This window comes from Tachysurus fulvidraco, chromosome 5 (assembly GCF_022655615.1).
Source record: "Tachysurus fulvidraco isolate hzauxx_2018 chromosome 5, HZAU_PFXX_2.0, whole genome shotgun sequence".
In the NCBI taxonomy this organism is placed as follows: domain Eukaryota; kingdom Metazoa; phylum Chordata; class Actinopteri; order Siluriformes; family Bagridae; genus Tachysurus; species Tachysurus fulvidraco.
The window spans coordinates 22,499,461-22,522,303 of record NC_062522.1 but is presented as its reverse complement, the minus strand read 5'-3'; the positions used below and the strand labels follow the sequence as shown (position 1 = coordinate 22,522,303).

Sequence of the window (22,843 nt, the reverse complement as noted above, 5' to 3'; positions counted from 1 at the left end):
TGTGGTCCTTGCTGCTAGATGTATAACATTCAAGAACAAGTTGTGAGAATGTGAGACTCTAGCCATGTAATATCCCCTCATCTGAGTATTAAAGCAAAATAAGAATAGATCAATGTGCATTATTTATCCATGAGTAAGAAACATTGCAAAGCAAGCAACTTGGCTTCAAACCCAGACTCAGATACAGTGTCAATCCAAGCATGAACATTTGCAGGCCTAATTCTTCCCAAATTATATTAGGTTTATTAAGGTTATGGCTGTAGCTCACATAAGATTGTTAAAAAAATGTTGCCCAAAATGTACTAGCTTAACGTATTTGGATTGATTGTCGCAGAAATTATTTAAATACATTTATTTTATATTATCTTCATTCTTTATTTGTTTAACATTTACATTATCTTCCGTAACTGCTTTATCCTTGGTCAGGGTTGTGGTTGATTCACAGCCTGTCACAGGAACACTATGTGTGAGGCGGGAATAGGATGGGCTGTCAGGAAGCAATGCTACCTGCTAAATGCTGCTGCTTTGTCTAAGTATTGTAGCATCTATCCCTGGATCCATTCATTGGCTGCACGCCTTATCCTGCACAGGGACGTGATGGGACTATAGTCAATCCCAGGGGACTCAGGGCACAAAGCAGAGGACATCCTGAACAGGGTACCAACCCATCAATTGCATATTACCTTTATCAAAATTATTTTATTTATTTGTTTTTTATTTCTTCCATGGAATTCAAAATATGTGAAATTGTAGATGAGCTCTTACCCACTACCTTGCCTCATGTTATTGTATGTGCATAATGAATGTTGTCATTGATTCAATTAAAATTTGTTTTCTTTATATAGGACTTTTAACAATGGACATTTCTTTACAGAAATGTTGAAATAGACTGTAGACTCAGAATGATGTATTAGACTTGATCTTAAACTGTTTTCAGTAAGTGCAGCTTTTAGGTTATTCAGATGAGACCATCCATAGCAAGCTCTCAGCAGTCTTTAGGCTATCCATGTGAAGCAATCCTCAGCACATTCTCGGGTGAAGCAATCTAAGAGAGGAGTAAGGTGGGGGTCAGTAAAAACAGATTTTTCGGTGTGCACTTGTCCTTTAGTAGCCATACAGAATAGGTACAGTACTGTGTAAAAGTCAGTACTTAAAACCTACCAGCCAAAAACTGTACAAATGATTCCTAAAACTAAGGCTACTTTAGATTTTTATTTGGTTTGACCTACCAAATAAAGACTTTGCTTAGTTTATTACTGTTTACTGCTGGGAAATATTGGTTTATGTAATTCTGCACAAAACTGAACACTCTGTAAGCAATTATTCTAGCTGTTAAAGTGTCAAACCACTAGAAGGGAGACAGCTGTCATTCTTATGGAGAACCAACGTCAGTGTGCTACCTGGGAAGGTATAACAGCGCCGCCCTGTGGTCAATACGTATAGCTACTTAAAATGTGAATAACACGTTCCTTAACAGTGTTATATCGTATATGTTTAGAGCTTTTTATTGTTTAAACTTTTTTTTATCGTAATTATAATCACAAAATCATATACAAAACCCGTCCCAATCCTCTATACTTTACCCAATCCTCTAAACTTTTATTTTAACAGTGATTGTTTTGTTCCGGAAGTGATGTGTATGCTTACAAACCGCTATAGTGCAAACAGAAGAGCGGCTGAAATCCTTCAGGTCAGTTTAGAGTTCAGTTTATAGCCTTTAGTTTTCTGCTTAAAGCTGCAACACAAAGCCGAAACACACAATATAGTATTAACTAATATAAGTGTAATGTCTCCTATACTCTGTTTTGTGTAGACCTCTGTCCTGTGGCCCCGCCTTCACACACACACACACACGCACACACACACACATACACACAAACTCACATACATACGTACATACATATATACACACATACATACCTACACACATATACACATAAACACCCACACACATTTTGTGTGTGATGATAAGGTATCTAAGTGTAGTGTCCTGTACTCTTTTTTTTGTGTAGACCTCGTATTCAATCACACACACACACACACACACACACACACACACAAATTTTGTGTGTGACGAATAAAGGGTTCTATAAGTGTAGTGTCCTATACTCATTTTTGTGTACACCCTGCCTTACACACACATACACATTTTGTGTGATGATAAAATGCTTTCTATAAGTGTAGTGTCCTATACTCTTTTTTTGTGTAGACCCTGCCTGCACACACACACACACACACACATTTTGTGTGTGATGATAAAATGGTTTCTGTTACATTTAACAGTCACTGAAACCAGTTTATGCAGCTAACATTACAACTACACACAGCTACAGTGCTTTCGTTGTTATTCCTACAGATTATGTGTTTGCCTTAATAATGATACAGTAGGGAAACTAGAGAAAATATTTCAGTATATAAAAGCATACATTAAAAATAAGAACACAATATTTCGTACTCTTCATTTTGAATTTTTCCTAGTAATAAAACAGTAATATAATAAATTACACATCAGACATGTATTAAATATAACTTATAAATATTCTCATTTCCATCAAAACTGTTCATGAGAGCAAACGCACTGTCGTTTAATTTATACTCTCAGTAAATGTGACAGAAAGTTTAGATGACATGAACAATGTAAGTGGGAAAGCATTTATTTTGACTGATCCTTATCTGTATACAAGTTGACTACAAATGTAGCTATGATATCAAACAATGTCATTTCAGTAAAAGGTTGCAGTTACTATCAATTAAAATGCCTTTTATTAGTTGGTTGGTAAATTTTACATAGCACAACCAATCATAACAGCCTGGGTTTACTGAGAATCCACTGAAAGACTGAAACAGCCAATGCACTGTGTGGAAAACTGTTCTTCAATGCAACAACAGCTTACTCATCATAATGTCTTCAAACTCACAACACTCAGTTTCTATGAAATATATTTGACCGTCTAAACTAGACATCTGTACAGATAACTGCCAGAAAAATGCCAGTTTTAAAATTTAATGGCATTGCAATCAAAGACAGTTGATGACAAAGTTCTGGCAGTGTCAGATTATTTTTATTAAAATGTCAGTGTGATGCTACAAGGTACAAATAGCAAAGGATGATGTAAAACTTACAGGACAGCTACAAGTGTGAAGAATGTTTCTATTGGCCTTATTTTCTATATTTGGATTGCATGGACCTTTACCCACTCTGCTCCAGTGGTTGACCATGCGCTCTGACCCCATGCAGAAATATGTGTTTTAAAGCACTTCATTTTTTGTGACAAAAAAACTAGTTTTTCTGACTGATTACACAATCAGAAATCACATCATCACGACTTATTTCTTTAAAATAACAAATTTATTGACTTACAAAATGTGGTTATAGAATCTATGGTTATAGGTCAAATATAAATTCAAAATATTGTCCTGTCCTTGTACCTTTAGAACACTTTACCTTTTGTAGTGACCTCGTGTGTGTGTGTGTGTGTGTGTGTGTGTGTGTGTGTGTGTGTGTGTGTGTGTGTGTGTGTGTGTGTGTGTGTGTGTGTGTGTGTCCAACAGTCAATCTGTCTGGTGCGGTTGAAGAGGCCTTCGAAGAATGAGGTAATGATTCAACCCTACTGTTTGTCCTCCATGGCTTATGGCCAGCACTAGTCAATCATTATTCACAAAGTAAACAGGTTTAGTGATCTGCAGTTTGAGCACAGAGTTTTGATTGTATGTGTCACTTAGAAAAAAGAGCTTTTCCTTAATCCCGGTAGTACTGGTAAGAGCTTGAATGAGGAACTTGCTTCTGTTTTATGAATGCCGATCAGGTGATCTAGTTCAATGCAGTTTATTTGTTGGTGATTGCATTTATTAATCACTTTTAAGCAATATGTCTGTAACATCATGAAGCTTAGTCATTTTCTCGGCTGCTCAGTAGGAGCTCTACTGCCTTAGGATTCAAACTACTGGATTGATATTAAAAAAAGTGATATTAAAAAAAGTTTCTTAACAGTAAAGCTTTCTTTTTTATCACTTGATTTCTGAGCTGGTCTTTTGCTACATGTGATTACATGGTTTCGTGCCAATTTTTGTTGTTAGTAGTTCTGAATTCAATTGAACTTTTATGTAAGTGAGCTGGCAGAATACAGAAAATATAGAATTAACCTATAGAGGAAGGAAATTTATATAGAAAATATAAAAATATAGCAGATGAATGCAGGTTTGTGCATCTTTGTATTTTTAGTGAGATCTGTACAATATATGCAATGTGTGCTGTAGGAAAAATCTGTTTGAGGCAGTGAATGTTGTGCAAAAAGTAATTATAGTGTCGTACTGTTACAAGTGTTAAAATTATTATTTGATTAATTTATTGCACTCTGTACAATACATCTCATTTTTTTAACATTTCTGAAGTTTACCTTTATTGTTCAAATAAACAATTATTATTGTTTAATTGTTCCTTTTTCCCACCAGCGTGGATGAATCGTTCAGTCCATGGCCCGAGTCCTAACCCTCTCTCGCTCTGTTCTTCATTGGAGCCCTCTACGGGTCAGAAGCATGTGTTCAGTAGAAGAGCAGGCTCGTGCCATCTTTGCTGCTGCTGTAGAGGGAGTGCAGCCGGACAACATAGTGCGCAGAGCTCTACAGCGTCAGGGCGATGAGCTGGTGGTGGCTGAGCACCGTTTTGAGCTTCGTCATAACCTGCATCTGGTGGGTTTCGGGAAAGCTGTGCTGGGGATGGCTGCAGAGGCAGAGAGGATTGTGGGAGATCACCTGGTTCAAGGGATAGTTAGTGTGCCTCATGGAATCCAGGAAACACTGCAACATCACAGGAAGCAGTAGGTATCAGTTGTATTTATTATTTTAAGTTGAAAAGGTGGATCTAGAACACAGCTCAATATTTATTAGGGGGTACAAACAGCTTCATTTCATTATGAAACAATGACTTCACAACCAATTAACTGAAATATAAAGTTTCTTCTGCATTTATTATTTTATATATTATATTATTTTATTGACACTATTCCTGTTTGTATTTTTTCACCCATTTCAATTATTCATTTTTAATGATTATTTTTCCAGTATAGCGCATCAACCTACAATTTGTTTGACGTGTATAAAATAATAATAATATACGTGTGGTAAAGAGTGTAACTTTATAGTACAAAAAGATTTCCAGTGGACTGTTTCTGACAACAGTCCTTTATGAGCTGCTGTGGAAGACAGTAAACATTTACACTTAAGGACAGATATTTAATTGCACTTCACAGTGTTAATACGACCTTTGATACACCGTTTCTATAATTTCAGGAATATGCTGCTAGACTCCAGCAGTAAAATCAAGGTGATGGAAGGAGCTAAACACAACCTGCCAGACACAGATGCCCAAAGATCAGCAGAGAGCATCCGGGAATTAGCAAGCAGCTTGACTGAGCGAGATCTGCTGCTTGTTCTCATATCAGGTAAATTACATTTTTACTTTATAATCAGCATCCAAGCTTCAAACAAAAGTATACATAAATGTGACTAATAACATGTTTGCCACTTGAGTGGATTTTAGTTAAAATGTGTGCTCTAATTTGAAATAGACATTGTAGGTATTTATGTGTTTGTTTGCTTATTTGGCATATCTTTGTAGGTGGTGGTTCAGCTTTATTACCTGCCCCAGTCCCTCCAGTAACCCTGCAGGAAAAACAGGAAGTGACACGTCATCTAGCGGCTTCAGGGGCTACAATTCAGGAATTAAACACAGTGAGACGAGCCTTGTCTCTGCTGAAAGGTGGGGGTCTAGCACGTTGTGCACACCCTGCCCAGGTAAGTCTATACTGTGTAACTGTTTCCACAAAACCATTAAACAGGATTCATTCATATAACATACTAAAATGATTTGATTGTGATACTTTTTTATGTTTAATTAAGCCTCTTTTTTATGTGGTCCCAGATCAGATTCAAATCCAATACATTTCACTGCAGCTGTAAAGAAATTGTTGGGTTTTTTTTTTTTGTTTTTTCACACTTCCAGGGCATATGAACTTGCCTTTCATTCATTTACTACTGTTACTTCCACAATGATGAAGTGTCTCACTGATATGACTTATAACTTGTTGTTTATGATGCAAGTGAGTCATATATTTTCCACTGTTGATTTCAGAAAAGTGTACATGCACTTCTGTGCAGAGGTTTGTTTATAATATTGACAAATATGAGTCACTGTTTTGCATTTAGGAAGCCCATCTAGTGTTAACCTAGAGTTCACTTGCATGGTTTTTGTTTTGTTTTGTTTTTTGGACCAAATATCTGGCTTTGCTGCATAAAGTATTTCTCCATTTCTCACTCTCTCTCTTACACACTTTATGTCATTTTATATACATAAAATGTATATGCAAATCCATTTTCTCTATTTCTCTATGAAAAGAAAGGGCATCTAGCTTCTATAACCTCTATAATGGCAAACAATGTATCTATATATCAAACTCTGTATTTAAATTTAAAATTTAAAGTTCTAAAGTGAAAAGGATTGTATACAATGGAGAACCTTCAAGACCTTTTCCACGGAGCGGACATCACAACAAATTCAGTTCAAGGTCATACCATGTTATGCTTAGAGATATGACGAAGAGGGAAAAATAACTACATATTGGAATCTGTTGTGGGTTTTGTTGTTATTTTTTAAACAAAAGATGGTCAGGTCCACACGGATGTTCTTTAGATCCTGATAAGTAAAAACAAACAATTAAATTAGGGTATACTTAGATTTTTTTTAATGTAATTCCATTTTGGCCCTTTTCTTAGGTGGTGGGTCTGATTCTGTCTGACATCATTGGGGATCCAGTAGATCTTATAGCCAGTGGACCGACAGTATGGAGTGAGACATCAGTGGAGACAGTTTGGACCATACTGAACCGCTACAACCTCTCTGCCACTCTCCCCTTATCTGTGAAAGAGGTTCTGAATCAAATTGCTTCCCAACAGGAAAGCAGCCTGAAGGATCAAACACAGCAAGTCAACATTCTAAATACTGTGATTGGTTCCAACACTATTGCTCTGGAGTGTGCCAGCCTTAAAGCAAAAGAGTTAGGCCTTCGACCAGTAATTATATCACCAGGGGTGTGTGGTAATGTTCAATCTGTGGCCCAATTCTATGGTTTGTTGTCTTGCTTCGCCTGTTCTGCAGGGAAGAAATCTACAGAGCTGAGAGATCAGATTCTCAAACTTGGGCCAGAGGTTGGGGTGAGAAGCTGGGAACTTTGCCACACATTAAATAAATTGGAAATGGGCTGCCAGGAAAGCTGGCAGGCCACATGCTTGCTGGCTGGAGGTGAACCCACCGTCCATCTACTGGGGAAAGGTAGAGGTGGAAGGAACCAAGAGCTAGCCCTGAGGGTGGGGCTAGAACTCAGCAGGGCAACAGAAAATAGCATGACCATGTTCCTCAGTGGTGGAACTGATGGTCAGGATGGACCAACTGAAGCAGCTGGAGCAGTTACTGATGGGAACATAGCATCAAAGGCCAGAAGTCAAGGACTGGACATTGATGAATTTCTTCAGAACAACGATTCATTTACATTTTTCTCGTCTCTATCCAAAGGGCAAAATTTGCTTCTGCCAGGGCTTACCGGTACCAATGTAATGGATGTTCATATGCTGATTCTGCCTCCACTCCCATCACCACAATAACAATAATAATTCCACTCGTTTTGAGATTTGTCATGAAGTTTATGAAAAATAGGCTATTAGGATTGAGAGGATCAAACGTTCCTAGTGCCATCTAAATAAGGTTATTTTCATAATAAAGCATGTTACATTGTTGATTGTTTTAACAAGTAATTCTGTATATACAGTGTAACATGGACATGACTGTATAAAATTCAGCTCTAAGAGTGACCAATAAACAACAAAACATTTTAAACAAACTTTTAAAAATACAATAGAAATAAGTTGGAAATAATGATAGAACTCATCAGTAAGAATGACCTTTTATTGTTTTTCACTCCAGAGTGCATAGGAATGTGTGACGTGGTAGACAGTCTGTTTTTCTGCAAAAACCAATGCTTATTTAGCCTGCAGACAAATACGTTAGTTATTTGCATACACCTATGAAGTATTTTCGGTAAGGCTTATAAGACAGCACTGCATTGTTTTTCTGGGTCATCTGTTGAGTGTAAAATAGTTAACAAATTCACTTTATTATGAGATGTATTGTTGTAGTCAATTCGGTCCCTTTTGTGTTCAGACTCAGCTGGAAGGTTAAGTAATGCGAAATATTTTTAAATAAATTAAATGGTAACGTATTAGTTTTGCTGAAAACCCAAGCATGCTGAGACTAGGAGAGCTATATTGTCTTCACTGTTATATGTACAAGCTTGCAACTGAGAGGATGGACATGAAGTTCAATACATATCAGGATCCATAGAATTTACTTATTACAAAGAGTCTTTCAAACAATGTGCCGCTAGACGTCTCAAACGCCAGTTCTTCAAATCCTTTTCGCCAAGCCACCTAACTGGTTCCTTTTTATTTTTTTTTGTTTTCTTGTGCCATAAGTATCACCATGACTTCCAAAGCCTTCATATGCTCACCTCTGGAATGTTTTTTTTTTCAGCAGTGTGGATACAGTGAGACTTGGGTATTCTTAGTCAACGTGGTCCCATCTCAAGCCAAAATATGTTTGATCACTCATGGTGTGACTTTAGGATTTCTCTGGCAGCATTCTCCCTGAACAAAAAAAAATAATTTATGACTTTATGTCAGACAGTATTTAGGAAACAATACAAGATCGGTAGTAATAACTAAACTAAATGTTAGGGTACTATATAATTAAACCAATGCTTGGTATAGTTAAAATGTTTACTTTTTTTTTCATATAGCTCTGGAAAAAACCTTCACATTTACTTATATCAATAAAGCTGAAATCAAATCATTGGTCTGCCATGTAGAGCATGATAGCTAAATAAAGAATACATACTTTTCATCTGAGAGTACATGCACTACAAAGAAGTCTGGACACCTACCATCCACTCAGGTGAGTTGCTGTATCTGGGGTGCCACCTTTCTGTCCCCCAGTTCCTATATCAACAAAAAGGAATGATTTCAAAATAATCCTAAAATAGTCCTCATATGTATAATCCAGAATTTGCTTGAAAGGTTTTAATGTCTGTAAATTACACTGATGAAGAAAACAGCAATTTTAATTTAAAAGGTCTACAAATAGAGATATTCATGATATGAGATGGGATGGTTATCAAGTTTTTGCAATGTCATGAGGTTGTCAATTAGATCATGAGGTTTAACTGACAATGGCATAATAAAAGCTAAAATTACACACACAAAGGTGTATACACAGCTGGCTTTGTGATTTTTGATGTTTTATGCTTTTCCGTTCTGTAATGCTCTACTGAGTTCATCTCATGTTTCCTCCAAATATGCACATGGTGAAGAACAGTATATCTCTGAACTATAGAGAACTATCATCTATCCTTTTGTGTGTGACAAGTTTTGTTAAGTCTGTCTACTCTTTTTTTAACTGTACTTGCGGTGAAGGGACCCCTAATTTTCCTCATCGTTACTCGTTATTGTAATTATCATACACATCATTTACACGTGTGGCACACGCCTTCTTAATCACGCCTAATAACATTTTAAGGGTTTTTCAGCAAGATCATATATCAGCCCAAATGATGATCAAACCTATACCTAGCGTGTGCTGCACTCTGTATAACAGCATGACATAAATCACTGATAAGCTGCATGAATCTACAGTCTCGGCTAGAAAGAAATCAGCCCAACGTCACTTCTTCATCCCATCCTGTGTACTGTTCTTACAAACACAGGTTTCACCAAAAATGCCAAACAAGCTGCTTTTAACATTTGTTGATGGCACAGAATCTAATCTGAAAGGTAAAAAATGAAAACTTTTATTTATATCTTTTTATATTTGAAAAGCCCTCCATACTGATCAATCCAGCTTGTTCTGACCAGCTACCAAAACCAAGATTGTAGAAATTAAACCGTTTTTGTACAACATAGTATATAAAGTGTTTTAAAGAAAGTTACACAATCAACAACAAGGCAGATAGAAAGAAGGTTGGAAAATGACTTACCAGCTGGCAAAGATGGGCTACCAGCTTGAGCAGCTCTGGGTTTTGGTAGCTGGGCATTGAAGCTGGATTTTTTTCATCACTTACACAAAGCTGGTCCTGTCTATAATATCCATATAATGTCTATTTTGTACTACAATCCCAAAACATATATGTCAATCGAGATGTTTGCTTCCCAGTGAATAAACATAGCACTTATTTTAGTTAGCCGGATTCTCACCTTGCCTGTAGTACATATCGTTCACTCTGTTACCGTAAACTTTCCAAGCGAAATGTATGGCAATTAAACTGAGGATGAGCCAGCTGAAAAGGATTTTGAACACGGCGACTCTCATGTCGTTGGCCAGCCAGTCGTCCACAAATTCGGCCAAAAATGACACTAAACTGTCCACGACTCGAGAGAGGAACTCGAAATCCCACGGTTCCTCCATGTTAGCCAGGAAAGCTAAATGCTAGTTCAATAAACCCTGTTGGTTTCACACACAACCTGGGCAAGGCTCAGTTTAGATGAAGTGCGACTATTAAAAAAATAAACAGACACCAGAAAATGGACGTTTAGTCATTTTCAAAGCATCTGTTAGACAGTGAAGGTAAACAAAACAAAAGTCATCTTCTTCGGGCAGCATAAAATACAGACGATGTCACGCTGTAGCGCCTCCTATCTGTTATAAGGGTTAAACAGTCTTTCCTATAATCCTTATGAATGGGATGTATGATGCACTGTTTATTTGGATAATCCGCCATTTTTTATTCAGGCTTAGTGATAGCCAGCAAGGCTAGTTAACTCATTTTTATACAAATTAAGTGTTCTGAGTGTTAAAGTCATTGAGTGTTAAAGTCATCATGAAAGCAAAATTTACAATTTAAAATACAGTGCATCTGTGCAACCTAGGGTAAACAGTGCAGGACAAGACAAAAGGACAGAAAGTCAGTGCAGGATAAGACAAAAAGACAGAAAGACAGTGCAGGACAAGACAGACAAGACAGTGCAGGTTGCTGCTGACCAACTTTATGGAGATGCAGATTTCATTTTCCAACAGGACTTGGCACCTGCACACAGTGCCAAAGCTACCAGTACCTGGTTTAAGGACCATGGGATCCCTGTTCTTAATTGGCCAGCAAACTCTCCTGACCTTATACCCATAGAAAATCTATGGGGTATTGTGAAGAGGAAAATGTGATATGCCAGACCCAACAATGCAGAAGAGCTGAAGTCCACTATCAGAGCAACCTGGGCTCTCATAACACCTGAGCAGTGCCACAGACTGATCGACTCCATGCCACACCGCATTGCTGCAGTAATTCAGGCAAAAGGAGCCCCAACTAAGTATTGAGTGCTGTACATGCTCATACTTCATGTTCATGTTCATTCTTTTCAGTTGGCCCAGATTTCTAAAAATCCTTTCTTTTTATTGGTCTTAAGTAATATTCTAATTTTCTGAGATACTGAATTTGGGATTTTCCTTAGTTGTCAGTTATAATCATCAAAATTAAAAGAAATAAACATTTGAAATATATCGGTGTAATGAATGAATATAATATACAAGTTTCACTTTTTCAATGGAATTAGTGAAATAAATCAACTTTTTGATGATATTCTAATTATATGACCAGCACCTGTTTGTGGATAATCCGCCATTTCAATTCAGGATTAGTGATAGCCAGCAAGGCTAGTTAACTCATTTTTATACAAACTAAGTGTTCTGAGTGTTAAAGTCATCCGATGAAAGCAGAATTTACAACACATAAATACAATGGATTATAATTTAATTTATTAGGTCATTCATTTTAGAATGACAAAGTTATATATTAGTCAAGTCAAATCAAGAAGCTTTTATTGTCATTACAACCATATATAGCTGTTGCAGTACACAGTGAAATGAGACAACATTTCCCCAGGATCCTGGTGCTACATAGAACAAAGACGGAGCTATAAGGACTTAGTAAGTTAGTCCTATATACATACAGTGTATTTGTGCAACCTGGTGCAAACAGTGCAGGACAAGACAAAAAGACATAAAGACAGTGCAGGACAAGACAAAAAGACAGAGCAGGGCAAGACAGAATGACAGATAGACAGTGCAGGACAAGACAGAAAAACAGATAGACAGTGCAGGACAAGACAAAAAGACAGTGTAGGACAAGACAGAAAGTGCAGGACAAGACAGAAAGACAGTGCTGGACAAGACAGAAAGTGCAGGACAAGACAAAAAGACAGTGTAGGATAAGACAAACAAGACAGTGCAGGACAAAAGTCAGAAAGACATTGCAGGACAAAAATTACAAGACAGAAAGACAGTGCAGGACAAGACAAAAAAAACAGAAAGACAGTGCAGGACAAAAAGTCATTACACAAAAGACAGTACACAAAAGACAATACACAGAAACAGCACTGACCAGTGTAAATACTGTATGTTCAATCAATATTACTGTATGTGTGCAGAAATACTGGATTGAACACAGTATTATAGCAGCAGTTACCTGAGATAATGTAAAGGATTGTGCAAAACAGCAATCGACTGAAATGTGATACAGAATGTGCAAAAAGCAAAAATTAAGTAAATAGTATCACACTCATAGTGTTCACACCACTGTCAGAGGATGTTACAGGATACAGCATCTAGTTGTGTTTAAAGGCAGCAGTCTTTTGAAAAACACCATCTACATCACTTCTACAAAAAAAAAAAAAAAAAAAGATCTTACAAATACAAGCCAGTACACTGAATCAGGAGCCCAGAAAACTAACCAGTGTCTAATTGCACATAATTTATTTTTCTGTGTAAAAGTCATTTTCAGATGCTAATCAGCAATTCTACAGTATTATAGTTTTGCAGTGTTGCTTATTTTGAATGTTAATATATGTAGTACTGTGTAGTGTACTTATTTCTGTGTTGTCTCTTGCAACTTGTTTTATGTAACACCAATGCAAATGTTATTTCAATTTATTGTGTACTGCACCAGCTGTTTTGAAATGGCAATAAAAGTAGTAATGTACTCTAATGGTTGCTGGTTTAAATGAATGTCTTATCACACGATTGCTTTTTGTATATCTGCAGCCCTTAGCTCTGTCTTTGTTTTACGTAGCACCAGGATCCTGGAGAAACCTTGTCTCATTTCACTGTGTACTGCAACAGCTATATATGGTTGAAATGACAATAAAAGCTTCTTGACTTGACTTGATTCCTTTTGTAAACTGAACATGGGATTTGAGTTTACTGAACACTAACTCACTGAGACAGACAGTGAGAACTGGAACTGGTCATGGAAAGATGCTTCACCTAACTGACATCTTTGTACTGGGGTATCATGTCAGACTGAATATTATGGAGCATGTGTGTTGCTCTTATTTTACTTTTATATTATAGTTTCATTCATATAGTTCATTCATTCATTCATTCATTCATTCATTCATTCATTCATTCATTTTCTACCGCTTATCCGAACTTCTCGGAGGCGTCAACAGGCATCGAGGCAGGATACAACCTGGACGGAGTGCCAACCCATCACATGGCACACACATACACTCTCATACACTACGGACAATTTTCCAGAGATGCCAATCAACCTACCATGCATGTCTTTGGACCGGGGGAGGAAACCGGAGTACCCGGAGGAAACCTCTGAGGCACGGGGAGAACATGAAAACTCCACACACACAAGGCGGAGACGGTAATCGAACCCCCAACCCTGGAGGTGTGAGGCGAACGTGATAACCACTAAGCCACTGTGCCCCCCTAGTTTATAGTTTATAGTTATATTAATTATCATATTATAATGCTTTAGAGCTACAGTTAACACAGTATGTGATGGCTATATGTCCCTGTATCCTTGTGACTGTTATTATATTAGTAGACCTATTTTACTTAGAAGTGTGGCTATATTGATGCTTCACTGTATAATGCTTTTTAAGAAATTACTCTTTTAATGTTTAAGGGCAAGCTATGGTTGCTTTGCAGAGTATTTTCATTCATATAATTTTATCAACTAGATCTACCCCCTTCTAATAGAGCTATGAAATGGGATTCAACACTATCCAACATTTTAACAATCATTCATTTGAATTTTATCCAGAGTCCATATCTAACCAGGCATACAATATGCTAAGGATCTCCTCACCTGTACTGAAGTTTTTCTGAACCTGGATGCCTAGACACTTATACATAGGCTTTAGGACTGTCCCAGTGTGCAAAATTGTATCTAAACTTTATCTTTGTGGAAGGAGTGCCAATTTATCATCAAGGATCCTGAATATATACACTGTTAAAAAAATAAAGGGAACACTTAAACAACACAATGTAACTCCAAGTGAATCACACTTCTGTGAAATCAAACTGCCCATTCACAAGCTGTTGGAATAGACAACAGGTGGAAATTATAGGTGTAGCGATTTTGGCTCACGAAGCAAGGTAAATATTTATAAGTAATTATAACGTGTTATAGTGACTCCTAAATATTTTAACCTAAGTTGAAATTAACGGTAATGGAATTAACGTTACACTTATTTGGTCTGTTCATCCGGCGAACAGGCCGTGTAACCTTTATTAATTCTATGAAGGCGGTATCTTCCCGGCCAAGAAAGATTCACTTCCCTTTTACTTTATACCGTAATATAAATTAAATTAACTTAATAGAGCATGTAGTTCAGACCAGATGTTGCAGGTACCTTAAGTTTGTGAGCGATACTCAGAGACAATCACTTGTGACACAAAAATATGGCATTTAATGAATGAGACAAACACAACATAAAACTAACTACACAAACAAACAAAAATGAAATAACACAAAAGAAATTAAAATTGGGGAAAGGGAGGAAGAGAATGGAAAGAAGAAATTAGAGAAAGGAAGGAAAGGAATGGCAAGCTTAAACTTCAAAATTAATCACATCCTAACTGGGAAATCGTCACCAGAAACTTAAATTCACCTTAAGACACAATACAAGGTTCATACTTAAAATACGCATCTAAATTGGTTGGTAAAGGAAACGGTTACTTGCACTGGCTTACTGCACAAGAGTCCAGATGCAACAGAGAAATCTCTGAAGAGTCAGTTACAGTAGGGTGGGGTCAGACATTCTTCCAAGTTCTCCTGAAGATCAGAGCAGTTGTCGTTCTTGGAAGTGAAGCTTGCTGGAACTTCTTTGAAGAAAGATAGAGTCGTCTCCAAGCTGTTCCGAAAGTCTGACCACGGATTGGTGGTGTTTGTGACAATTTAAAGGTCGTGAACTCCACCCATCTTTGGGGAGATGGCCAATATTACGGCCAGAATTTTGGAGGGAAAAACTCCCTTTGTTTCAGGTGTCTGTGGGCGTGTTTTAGCTATAAAACTTTTAGATGACTTTTAAGTTTTATCCAAGGTGTATTAAGACGGTATGGCGCCTTTCGTGCTCAAATAAAATACACCATTGTTTGAAAAATGATAATTCTGTGGTCATTTGGATACTAAACATGAAAGGGAATGACAGTATAAAGGCAGCAGTACATTACATACACAGATCAGTAATCAAAGTGTAACTGATGTTAATACAGTGTTATGTTCTGATAAAGGCAAAGAAACAAAACTGAAACACAAAACAAAATGCACTTTCATTAGGGAAGTGAAAAACCGATAACTTCGTATACATTCTGACATCAGACCTTAAAGGGGCATACAGCATTAGAACAGGTATACATTAACATGCCAGGATCAGTAATTAGAGTATAACTGATGTTAATACAGTGTTGTGTTCTGACACATGAATAAAATACACCCTAGTCAGGAAAGTAAGGAGCAAATAATTTTAAGTCAGGCAAGCCTTAACAGAAGAAACACATTACAACAGGGTTATAAGAATAAGAATCTTAGAGTATCTTATCTACTTGTTTTATTAGTAAAAGGAATGTCCCATTGTGTTTTGTGTGTGTGTGTGTGTGTGTGTGTGTGTGTGTGTGTGTGTGTGTGTGTGTGTGTGTGTGTGTGTGTGTGTGTGTGTGTGTGTGTGTGTTCTGGTTGTTCTGGCCCCTATGAGTTCAATCAGAGAAGTGGCATGGGGTTATCTGGTCTTTGTGTATGCTCCAGGCATTCTGGAGCCAGTTGTGTGTGACACTGTGGAATGTAGCCCTCAATAAAAATCGTAAAACTGTGTTGCTCATCGGTTGATTGAAGAGTAGATGCTGAAGTTTAGGGTACCTTGTACATGAAATCTAAATGACCTGTACCAGATGCTACATAGGCAATTAGCAAGACACCCCCAATAAAGGAGTGGTTCTGCAGGTGGTGACCACAGACCACTTCTCAGTTCCTATGCTTTCTGGTTGAAGTTTTTGTCACTTCTGAATGCTGGCGGTGCTTTCACTCTAGTGGTAGCATGAAACGGAGTCTACAACCCACACAAGTGGCTCAGGTAGTGCAGCTCATCCAGGATGGCACATCAATGCGAGCTGTGGCAAGAAGGTTTGCTGTGTCTGTCAGCGTCATCCTCCAGCATGACCAGTTTGGCAGTGGGTCAGAAATGGTGTGGGGTTGCATTTTTTTGGAGGGCCACACAGCCCTCCATGTGCTCGCCAGAGGTAGCCTGACTGCCATTAGGTACCGAGATGAGATCCTTAAGACCCCTTGTGAGACCATATGCCGGTGCGGTTGGCCCTAGGTTCCTCATAATGCAAGACAAGGCTAGCCCTCATGTGGCTGGAGTGTGCCAGCAGTTCCTGCAAGATGAAGGCATTGATGCTATGGACTGGCCCGCCCATTCCCCAGACCTGAATCCAATTGAGCACATCTGGGACGTGTCTCACTCCATCCACCAATGCCACATTGCACCACAGACTGTCCAGGAGTTGGCAGATGCTTTAGTCCAGGTATGGGAGGAGATCCCTCAGGAGACCATCCACCACCTCATCAGGAGCATGCCCAGGCATTGTAGGGAGGTCATACAGGCATGTGGAGGCCACACACACTACTGAGCCTCATTCTGACTTGTTTTAAGGACATTACATCAAAGTTGGATCAGCCTGTAGTGTGTTTTTCCACTTCAATTTTGAGTGTGACTCCAAATCCAGACCTCCATGGGTTAATAAAAAAAGCACTGACTGCCAAAAAACAAGTAATGCAGCTGATTCTTAACTCCAGTTATAAGCATGTGACTAGTTTCTTGTTTTTATAGTGTAGAAACTGTAGAAACACACTGCTATTGAAAGCTATAGCAACTTCTGGATCAAGACTGAAACAAACTGTAAGCAAACTGTGAACTTAAATTTCTCTTTGCATTTAAGACTTATTATGTACTGTTAACAAAACATTATTTTTATTCTTACAGTATTCAAAGTAGTTCAATTATTATGTTCCATATTTTGTGTTGCTGTTGTTGTTTAAATGTATCTTTGTTTTTTTTTTTAAATGTGCTTCATCTCAACATTTAGCAGTGGAACAGAAAATAATCCTTCAGATAAAATCTACATTGATGAGGATATATTAATCCATCAAAACCTTACTGGTTTTCCCCTTCAAACATAAACATTTTTTCCATTTCTGATAACCGACTTTTGTCTTCCACCACGAAAAGCATACCCATGAACAGCCATACTGTACACATGTTAGTGATAATAATTGAATATGAACTAAAGGAATGTATAGCATTACAAAACATTTGTAACCTGTCCTAAATTTTTCTGCCATTTCTAACCAACATAACAAACCCAGGACGGAAGCTCTGCAAGAGTGCAGCTTTCAAAATGTCATGCTGTTTTGAGTAAAGAGGCATGTTTTTTTCTTTTTTTTTCCAGTACCTGGGCTTGTGACTTGTTACAAGAAAATGGGGAACCTTTTAAAAGTTGTTTTGAATATTGAGGATACAGTGGAAATAGCTAAAAATATTCATAGTAAATATCAATGATAAAAATCAAAATGGAAAATGTTTACCTAAAAATATCTTGGAAAAAAAAGTGGTGATTATGTTGATTTAGTGTTTTTTCTTTTTTGCGTGCTGAAAATTTTCTATCTTTGAATGAATTGAGTGAATTATTTTTCACCTATTTGTTAAAAAGAGTAGAGATACTGTATAAATGCAAGACCTATTCTAAAAATTTAGCCATTACATTTCATTAGCACAAGCAGATTGATATAAAATTAGTTTGTTGTATAAATCTTACAAATGTGTTAAAAAGCAGAATACTGATGTTGTTCATGATTCATCAAAACAACCTGTGTGTATTTGTAGTTAGTTTTTAAATATGCCTATGAATAACTGGTTATTATGTTTTTAGCTAGAGGGTCTTTTCATTTGTGCAGATTTTAAAACAGCCCTAATGAGAAATAACGGTGATATCTGAGAAAGGACTGTAATTGTGAAACGACATTTACTTTGAGTCCAAACAATTCAAACAGTCACTGCAACCATTTTCTTAGAAGTATGATTTTAGACACTAGAAATGAATGTTTGAAATGAATAAGGATTCAACCAAGACCTGTGCGGCTTCTTGTAAAATTAGAATAAAAGTATTATAATCAGGAAACGTGACTTTGCAGTAGATGGAATTATAAAACAAGAATTGGGTTAAATTACTTTTTCTAAATCTCAGAGACTAAATATGATATTATAAGATATAAGAAATAAGATTATTATGTCTCTGTCTATGATATCTAAAAGTTCATTAGCCTACGCTTTCCACTATTTCATCTTGGAGCTAATTTTAGAAACAATATTTCAGTTTTAAAATGAATCTCATTGGGTGACATTAAACTCACTTTTTAAAAAAATGAATGTCATTATTTAATTCCTAAACACAGGAACGAAATGTAATTGTTTCATTATTAAATATAGATTCACTGTGGGTGGGATGGAATCTTTGATCTAGCAAGTGACAGGATATTTCATCCTGCCTCAACATCTGATTCACTGTTTCTTTCTGAACAAAGCAGCACACCTTTAGTTACACACATCACATCTCTTAATCAGCACTGCCATGCACTGTCAAAGCTCTTTCTTCATCTGGAGCTTCCTGTCTTTGGTAACAATTTATCAAGATCATGTTGCCTCTGAAATCGTTTGTAAACCAGGTAAATCTTTGGTCTGATTTTAGATAAATATTATTACCTCTGATGTTACTCATGTTTTTGAACTGACTGAGCGTGATGTGTATATGTGTGTGATACAGGTGAGAGGGCTACACACTCGAAGACCAAATGTGAACCCTGTCCGGATAATCAATACAACCCTAAAAAAAGTTCGAGTATAGAGTGTCAAAACTGTGAACCTTGTGGTAGGTAATTTCATTTACAATCAAGCGAGAGCCACCTTTATTTTTCTCAGATGGGTCACATGGCTTTTATGAAATAACTACAACCGCCTGTAATTAACAAATCTACATTAATGTATAACTTACAGTCAGGTGTATGTTTCTGTTACAAGTGTTTGCTCATATCAGGTGCACTGAAAATGTCTTGTCGGTTTATAATCACTACTCTGTGAATAATAATAATAATAATAATAATAATAATAATAATAATAATAATAATAATAATAATAATAAGTTGTATAATAGCACAATATTGTTTGTATGCTTTGGATCTCTGTTGTATTTACTTTTCTTTATTGTCCTTTTTATTCTAAAGGCTTGCACAGTTATAAGATTTTGGCCTGCACATCAACAAGTAATACTAAATGTCATTGCCGTAGTGGTTTTATTCCTTATGACAAAACACTGAAAAGATGCTATTGCCCAATTGGTTCAGGGATAATAATTTCAGGTAATAATATGCTTGTAATATCCGGTAATATATATTTACTTTTTTACTTTGTGTTTTCATTCTGCTGAAGTTTTTGTTTGTTTGCTTGTTTTAAAGAAAATGGGTTTCCTATCTGTGAGAAATGTCCACCTAAAACCTTCACTAATACAAGTAACTCTAAGTGTCAGCCACGGTAAGTCTTGTTAAGAGATCACTGATGTTATACAAAGCAAAATGTACAGGACTAAAAATTTTTAGCATTGTGCAGTTTTTCATTATGAAAAATGAAGTACGTGTTCATTTATAACTTTGCGGTTTCTTTTTAGACACGTTCTGATAATTCCAGGAACTACCACTTCTGACGTCAGTTCTGTAAATGAAGCAGCTCCTTCCTCCACGCTGTCTTTTTCTCAGACATACAACAGCACACCAACCACAGCTCCAACCACCAGCAGAAATTACTCTACTACTTCTACCCCCGCAACCTCCATTCCTGGGCTCCATGACAGGAGGGCGCATGCCATCTGTAACCTTCACTGATATCTAAACTGCTATAACATTACTTAACAACCTTGATAGATATGTATGTGTTGACATGCTAAATCTTTTATAGTGACTTTTGATGGTAAAACAAATTTTGAATTCCAGGGCTGGCGTCTCCAGCAGCTTTTCTGCTTCTAATCCTCATACTAAAGCTCACCGGGTGTTCGAAGAAAAAGATTGACATAGTACGACAAGGTAGGGAATCACTGAGCTTGACTGAAGATGGGATGTATTTTGTGTGTATCAGTCCCCCACGGTCTCTCTGTGTATCACCAGGTAGCGAGTGTGGAAAGCCGATTGAGGAATCGGGGGAGAAATTTATTCCTGCTGTCTAATCCTTCACTTCACATGCCAGACTTTAACAGTGCTATGACTGAAAAATGCCAGTAGGTATTATATACCATTGAGACCCACAGTGTTTTAGCTGCACTTTACATTGCAATAGCTCTGGTACATTCAGTCTACAGTGAATATTAGTAACTGAAACTGAGTGGTATGTATTACATGCATCATTTAAAGAAACTTAATTATCATGGAGGGTGGTGATTTTCCCCCACATCATTTAAATGTCTGTCTTGAACATAGCAGTAAGGCTGAAACATTCTGATTATATGTTGTACTTTTACAGTACTACAATTTACGTATTAGTAATTAAGTGATTTATATATACATATATATTTTGTATACAATGTTTATTTTTCTTTTATAAAGTTTGTTTCTTTTATAACGTTTATGTATAAATCGAACTAGAAATGCATAGAACATTAAGTTGTGTAGGAATATGTTGTCTGTTAGAACCATCTCTGAAACTAGTCTGTAGCTGCTGAAAACGTTACTGTGAAGCTATGACCTTTTACTGGTGTTTCCAGAATGCTCTGCTATTTTACCACACAATTGTTTCTGTGCCTTGTGATGACTCACACACTCCTGAGATAGCAAACTTGGATAACAAGTGGGCTAAGGACAAACTGAGAATGCTTTTTTTCTATTCTATTCTATTTAATTCTATTCTATTCTGTTTTGTTTTGCGGATGTTAGTAAAAGTGGATTGCATAGTCGATATGAAGAAATGTTTTAGAATTTAAATAGGTTTAAAACATTCTTTTGTTATTTGGAGACAGTTATTCAAGTATTTGCACAGTTCAAAATATGTTGTATGGTTTCATATGGGATTATGTTGTATGATATTACTTGTCATTTCTTTGACATCATATGTACATTGTTTTACAGTTTAACTACAGAACGGAATCATATGTTTATTTAGTATTTCTTATTAAAATCCATTAAAACATGACCTGTGTATTACATATTATGTACGCGTGTGTGTGTGTGTGTGTGTGTGTGTGTGTGTGTGTGTGTGTGTGTGTGTGTGTGTGTGTGTGTGTGTGTGTGTGTGTGTGTGTGTGTGTGTGTGTGTGCTAAGCAATCATTGTCCTTATGTTGTCTATATGTTTTTGTTTTACTGTCTAAAGAATGTTCAAAAAGGCAACTCTCAAAGGTTTGCTGTTAGCTGTTAAGAGTCAAACTTAAGACTCTCCCTACTGCAACTATTATGAGTCAATTTAAAATGCAATTTTGGATTATAAATTTAGAAAGGGGAGCTGTTGAGCAGTTTGTAGGTATCTGTAAAATGTGTTTGCAGTGAATTTAGGAATCTTGTGAAAAATGAATATAAAACAAAAGTCTGAATGACTTCGTTCTAAAGTGCTATAGGTTTGTGAAAATATTGCATTAATAACAAAGTTCATAACCCTTAATAAGTGGGTTTCTTAAGAAAGCCACTTGACCTGTGAAACATAGAACTTGAAAGGAATCTCTATAAATCAGTCAATGTCTGCAAAAACATATTTCAAACTCAACTTCCCTGCAGAAATATGAGTTCTAAGCAACAGTGGGAGGCTCAATGCTCTATTAATTCAGGTATTATCCCCTCCTACAGTGAGATTTTTTTTCTTTTAATTACTTCCCTCTTTCATAACTACAGAAAGGTAGTTAATCGTGGGTTTTGTGCTCGTAATTTTTCCAGCCACACATACTGTCTCATTTAAATGTTCAGATATGAATGGTTGTTCTTCTTCTGGTCTTCTATTGAAGCAGCCAACATCACCAAAGCCAAATCCTCAACAAACCCGGAAGCTGATAAAGTGTACAAAGCAAAATGCTGAATGTAATTTTCCCTTTTTATGTTTAAGAACCCATTATTTTGTCCAAATTAAGATGTTTAATCCTTACATCATTAGAGGTAGGCTTTGAGAGGATGTTGATGTAGTTGGCAAGAATTATACTAATATATCAATTTTACTATAATTACTGGCATAAGAGGCAATAAATCAGTAGCCAACTCCAGAAATATAGAAAGCTTCTGCATAAGCAAAGGACAAAATATTAAACTAATAGTACACCAACTGTGCATTCAACAGACATTTGCTGTTTCTTGTGTGCATCTTTTGTTTCTTTAACAAATCGTCTCTACTGTATATGAGGACAGTGTGTCAGTACCTAATATATAATATATAATTGATTAT

The 22,843-nt window shown here is 36.7% G+C and overlaps 3 protein-coding genes across 5 annotated transcripts; 2 read left to right on the top strand and 1 right to left on the bottom strand.

Moving 5' to 3' along the window:
• Positions 1 to 4,473: 4,473 nt before the first annotated feature.
• glyctk (glycerate kinase) lies at positions 4,474 to 7,788 on the top strand. Its single transcript, XM_027147127.2, has 4 exons — positions 4,474 to 4,817; positions 5,290 to 5,441; positions 5,618 to 5,793; positions 6,772 to 7,788. Exons 1-4 carry the CDS (start codon positions 4,474 to 4,476, stop codon positions 7,654 to 7,656), a joined length of 1,557 nt encoding a protein of 518 aa, XP_027002928.2. The 3' UTR covers positions 7,657 to 7,788.
• A 155-nt stretch (positions 7,789 to 7,943) lies between these two features.
• tcta (T cell leukemia translocation altered) lies at positions 7,944 to 10,729 on the bottom strand. Its single transcript, XM_027147129.2, has 3 exons — positions 10,297 to 10,729; positions 8,991 to 9,045; positions 7,944 to 8,694 (listed from the first exon to the last, which is right to left on the bottom strand). The coding sequence occupies exons 1-3, from the start codon at positions 10,505 to 10,507 to the stop codon at positions 8,652 to 8,654; spliced, it is 309 nt and encodes a 102-aa protein (XP_027002930.1). The 5' UTR covers positions 10,508 to 10,729; the 3' UTR covers positions 7,944 to 8,651.
• Positions 10,730 to 17,144: 6,415 nt separating this feature from the next.
• Positions 17,145 to 21,612, top strand: si:ch73-361p23.3 (tumor necrosis factor receptor superfamily member 1B). 3 transcript variants are annotated; one of them, XM_027146282.2, is made up of 8 exons: positions 17,145 to 17,283; positions 18,969 to 19,106; positions 19,205 to 19,309; positions 19,662 to 19,796; positions 19,893 to 19,968; positions 20,102 to 20,301; positions 20,424 to 20,513; positions 20,595 to 21,612. In XM_027146282.2, exons 2-8 carry the CDS (start codon positions 19,013 to 19,015, stop codon positions 20,651 to 20,653), a joined length of 759 nt encoding a protein of 252 aa, XP_027002083.2. In that variant the 5' UTR covers positions 17,145 to 17,283; positions 18,969 to 19,012; the 3' UTR covers positions 20,654 to 21,612. The 3 variants fall into 3 exon arrangements, with proteins under 3 accessions (XP_027002083.2, XP_027002084.2, XP_027002082.2); XM_027146283.2 differs by having other exon boundaries at positions 17,167 to 17,283; positions 18,966 to 19,106; XM_027146281.2 differs by lacking the exon at positions 17,145 to 17,283 and having other exon boundaries at positions 17,320 to 19,106.
• The last annotated feature ends 1,231 nt before the right edge of the window (positions 21,613 to 22,843 follow it).

Bases quoted from the DNA above. Each gene is read 5' to 3' on its own strand.
- glyctk (XM_027147127.2), top strand. From the start codon at position 4,474: ATGGCCCGAGTCCTAACCCTCTCTCGCTCTGTTCTTCATTGGAGCCCT. The intron at 4,818-5,289 runs GTAGGTATCAGT...CTATAATTTCAG, and splicing joins CTGCAACATCACAGGAAGCA to GAATATGCTGCTAGACTCCA. The intron at 5,442-5,617 runs GTAAATTACATT...ATATCTTTGTAG, and splicing joins GCTGCTTGTTCTCATATCAG to GTGGTGGTTCAGCTTTATTA.
- tcta (XM_027147129.2), bottom strand. From the start codon at position 10,507: ATGGAGGAACCGTGGGATTTCGAGTTCCTCTCTCGAGTCGTGGACAGT. The intron at 9,046-10,296 runs GTGAGAATCCGG...TTGTTGATATAG, and splicing joins CGATATGTACTACAGGCAAG to GAACTGGGGGACAGAAAGGT. The intron at 8,695-8,990 runs GTAGGTGTCCAG...TTTTTTGTTCAG, and splicing joins GCAACTCACCTGAGTGGATG to GGAGAATGCTGCCAGAGAAA.
- si:ch73-361p23.3 (XM_027146282.2), top strand. From the start codon at position 19,013: ATGCACTGTCAAAGCTCTTTCTTCATCTGGAGCTTCCTGTCTTTGGTA. The intron at 19,107-19,204 runs GTAAATCTTTGG...TGTGTGATACAG, and splicing joins TGAAATCGTTTGTAAACCAG to GTGAGAGGGCTACACACTCG. The intron at 19,969-20,101 runs GTAAGTCTTGTT...GTTTCTTTTTAG, and splicing joins AACTCTAAGTGTCAGCCACG to ACACGTTCTGATAATTCCAG.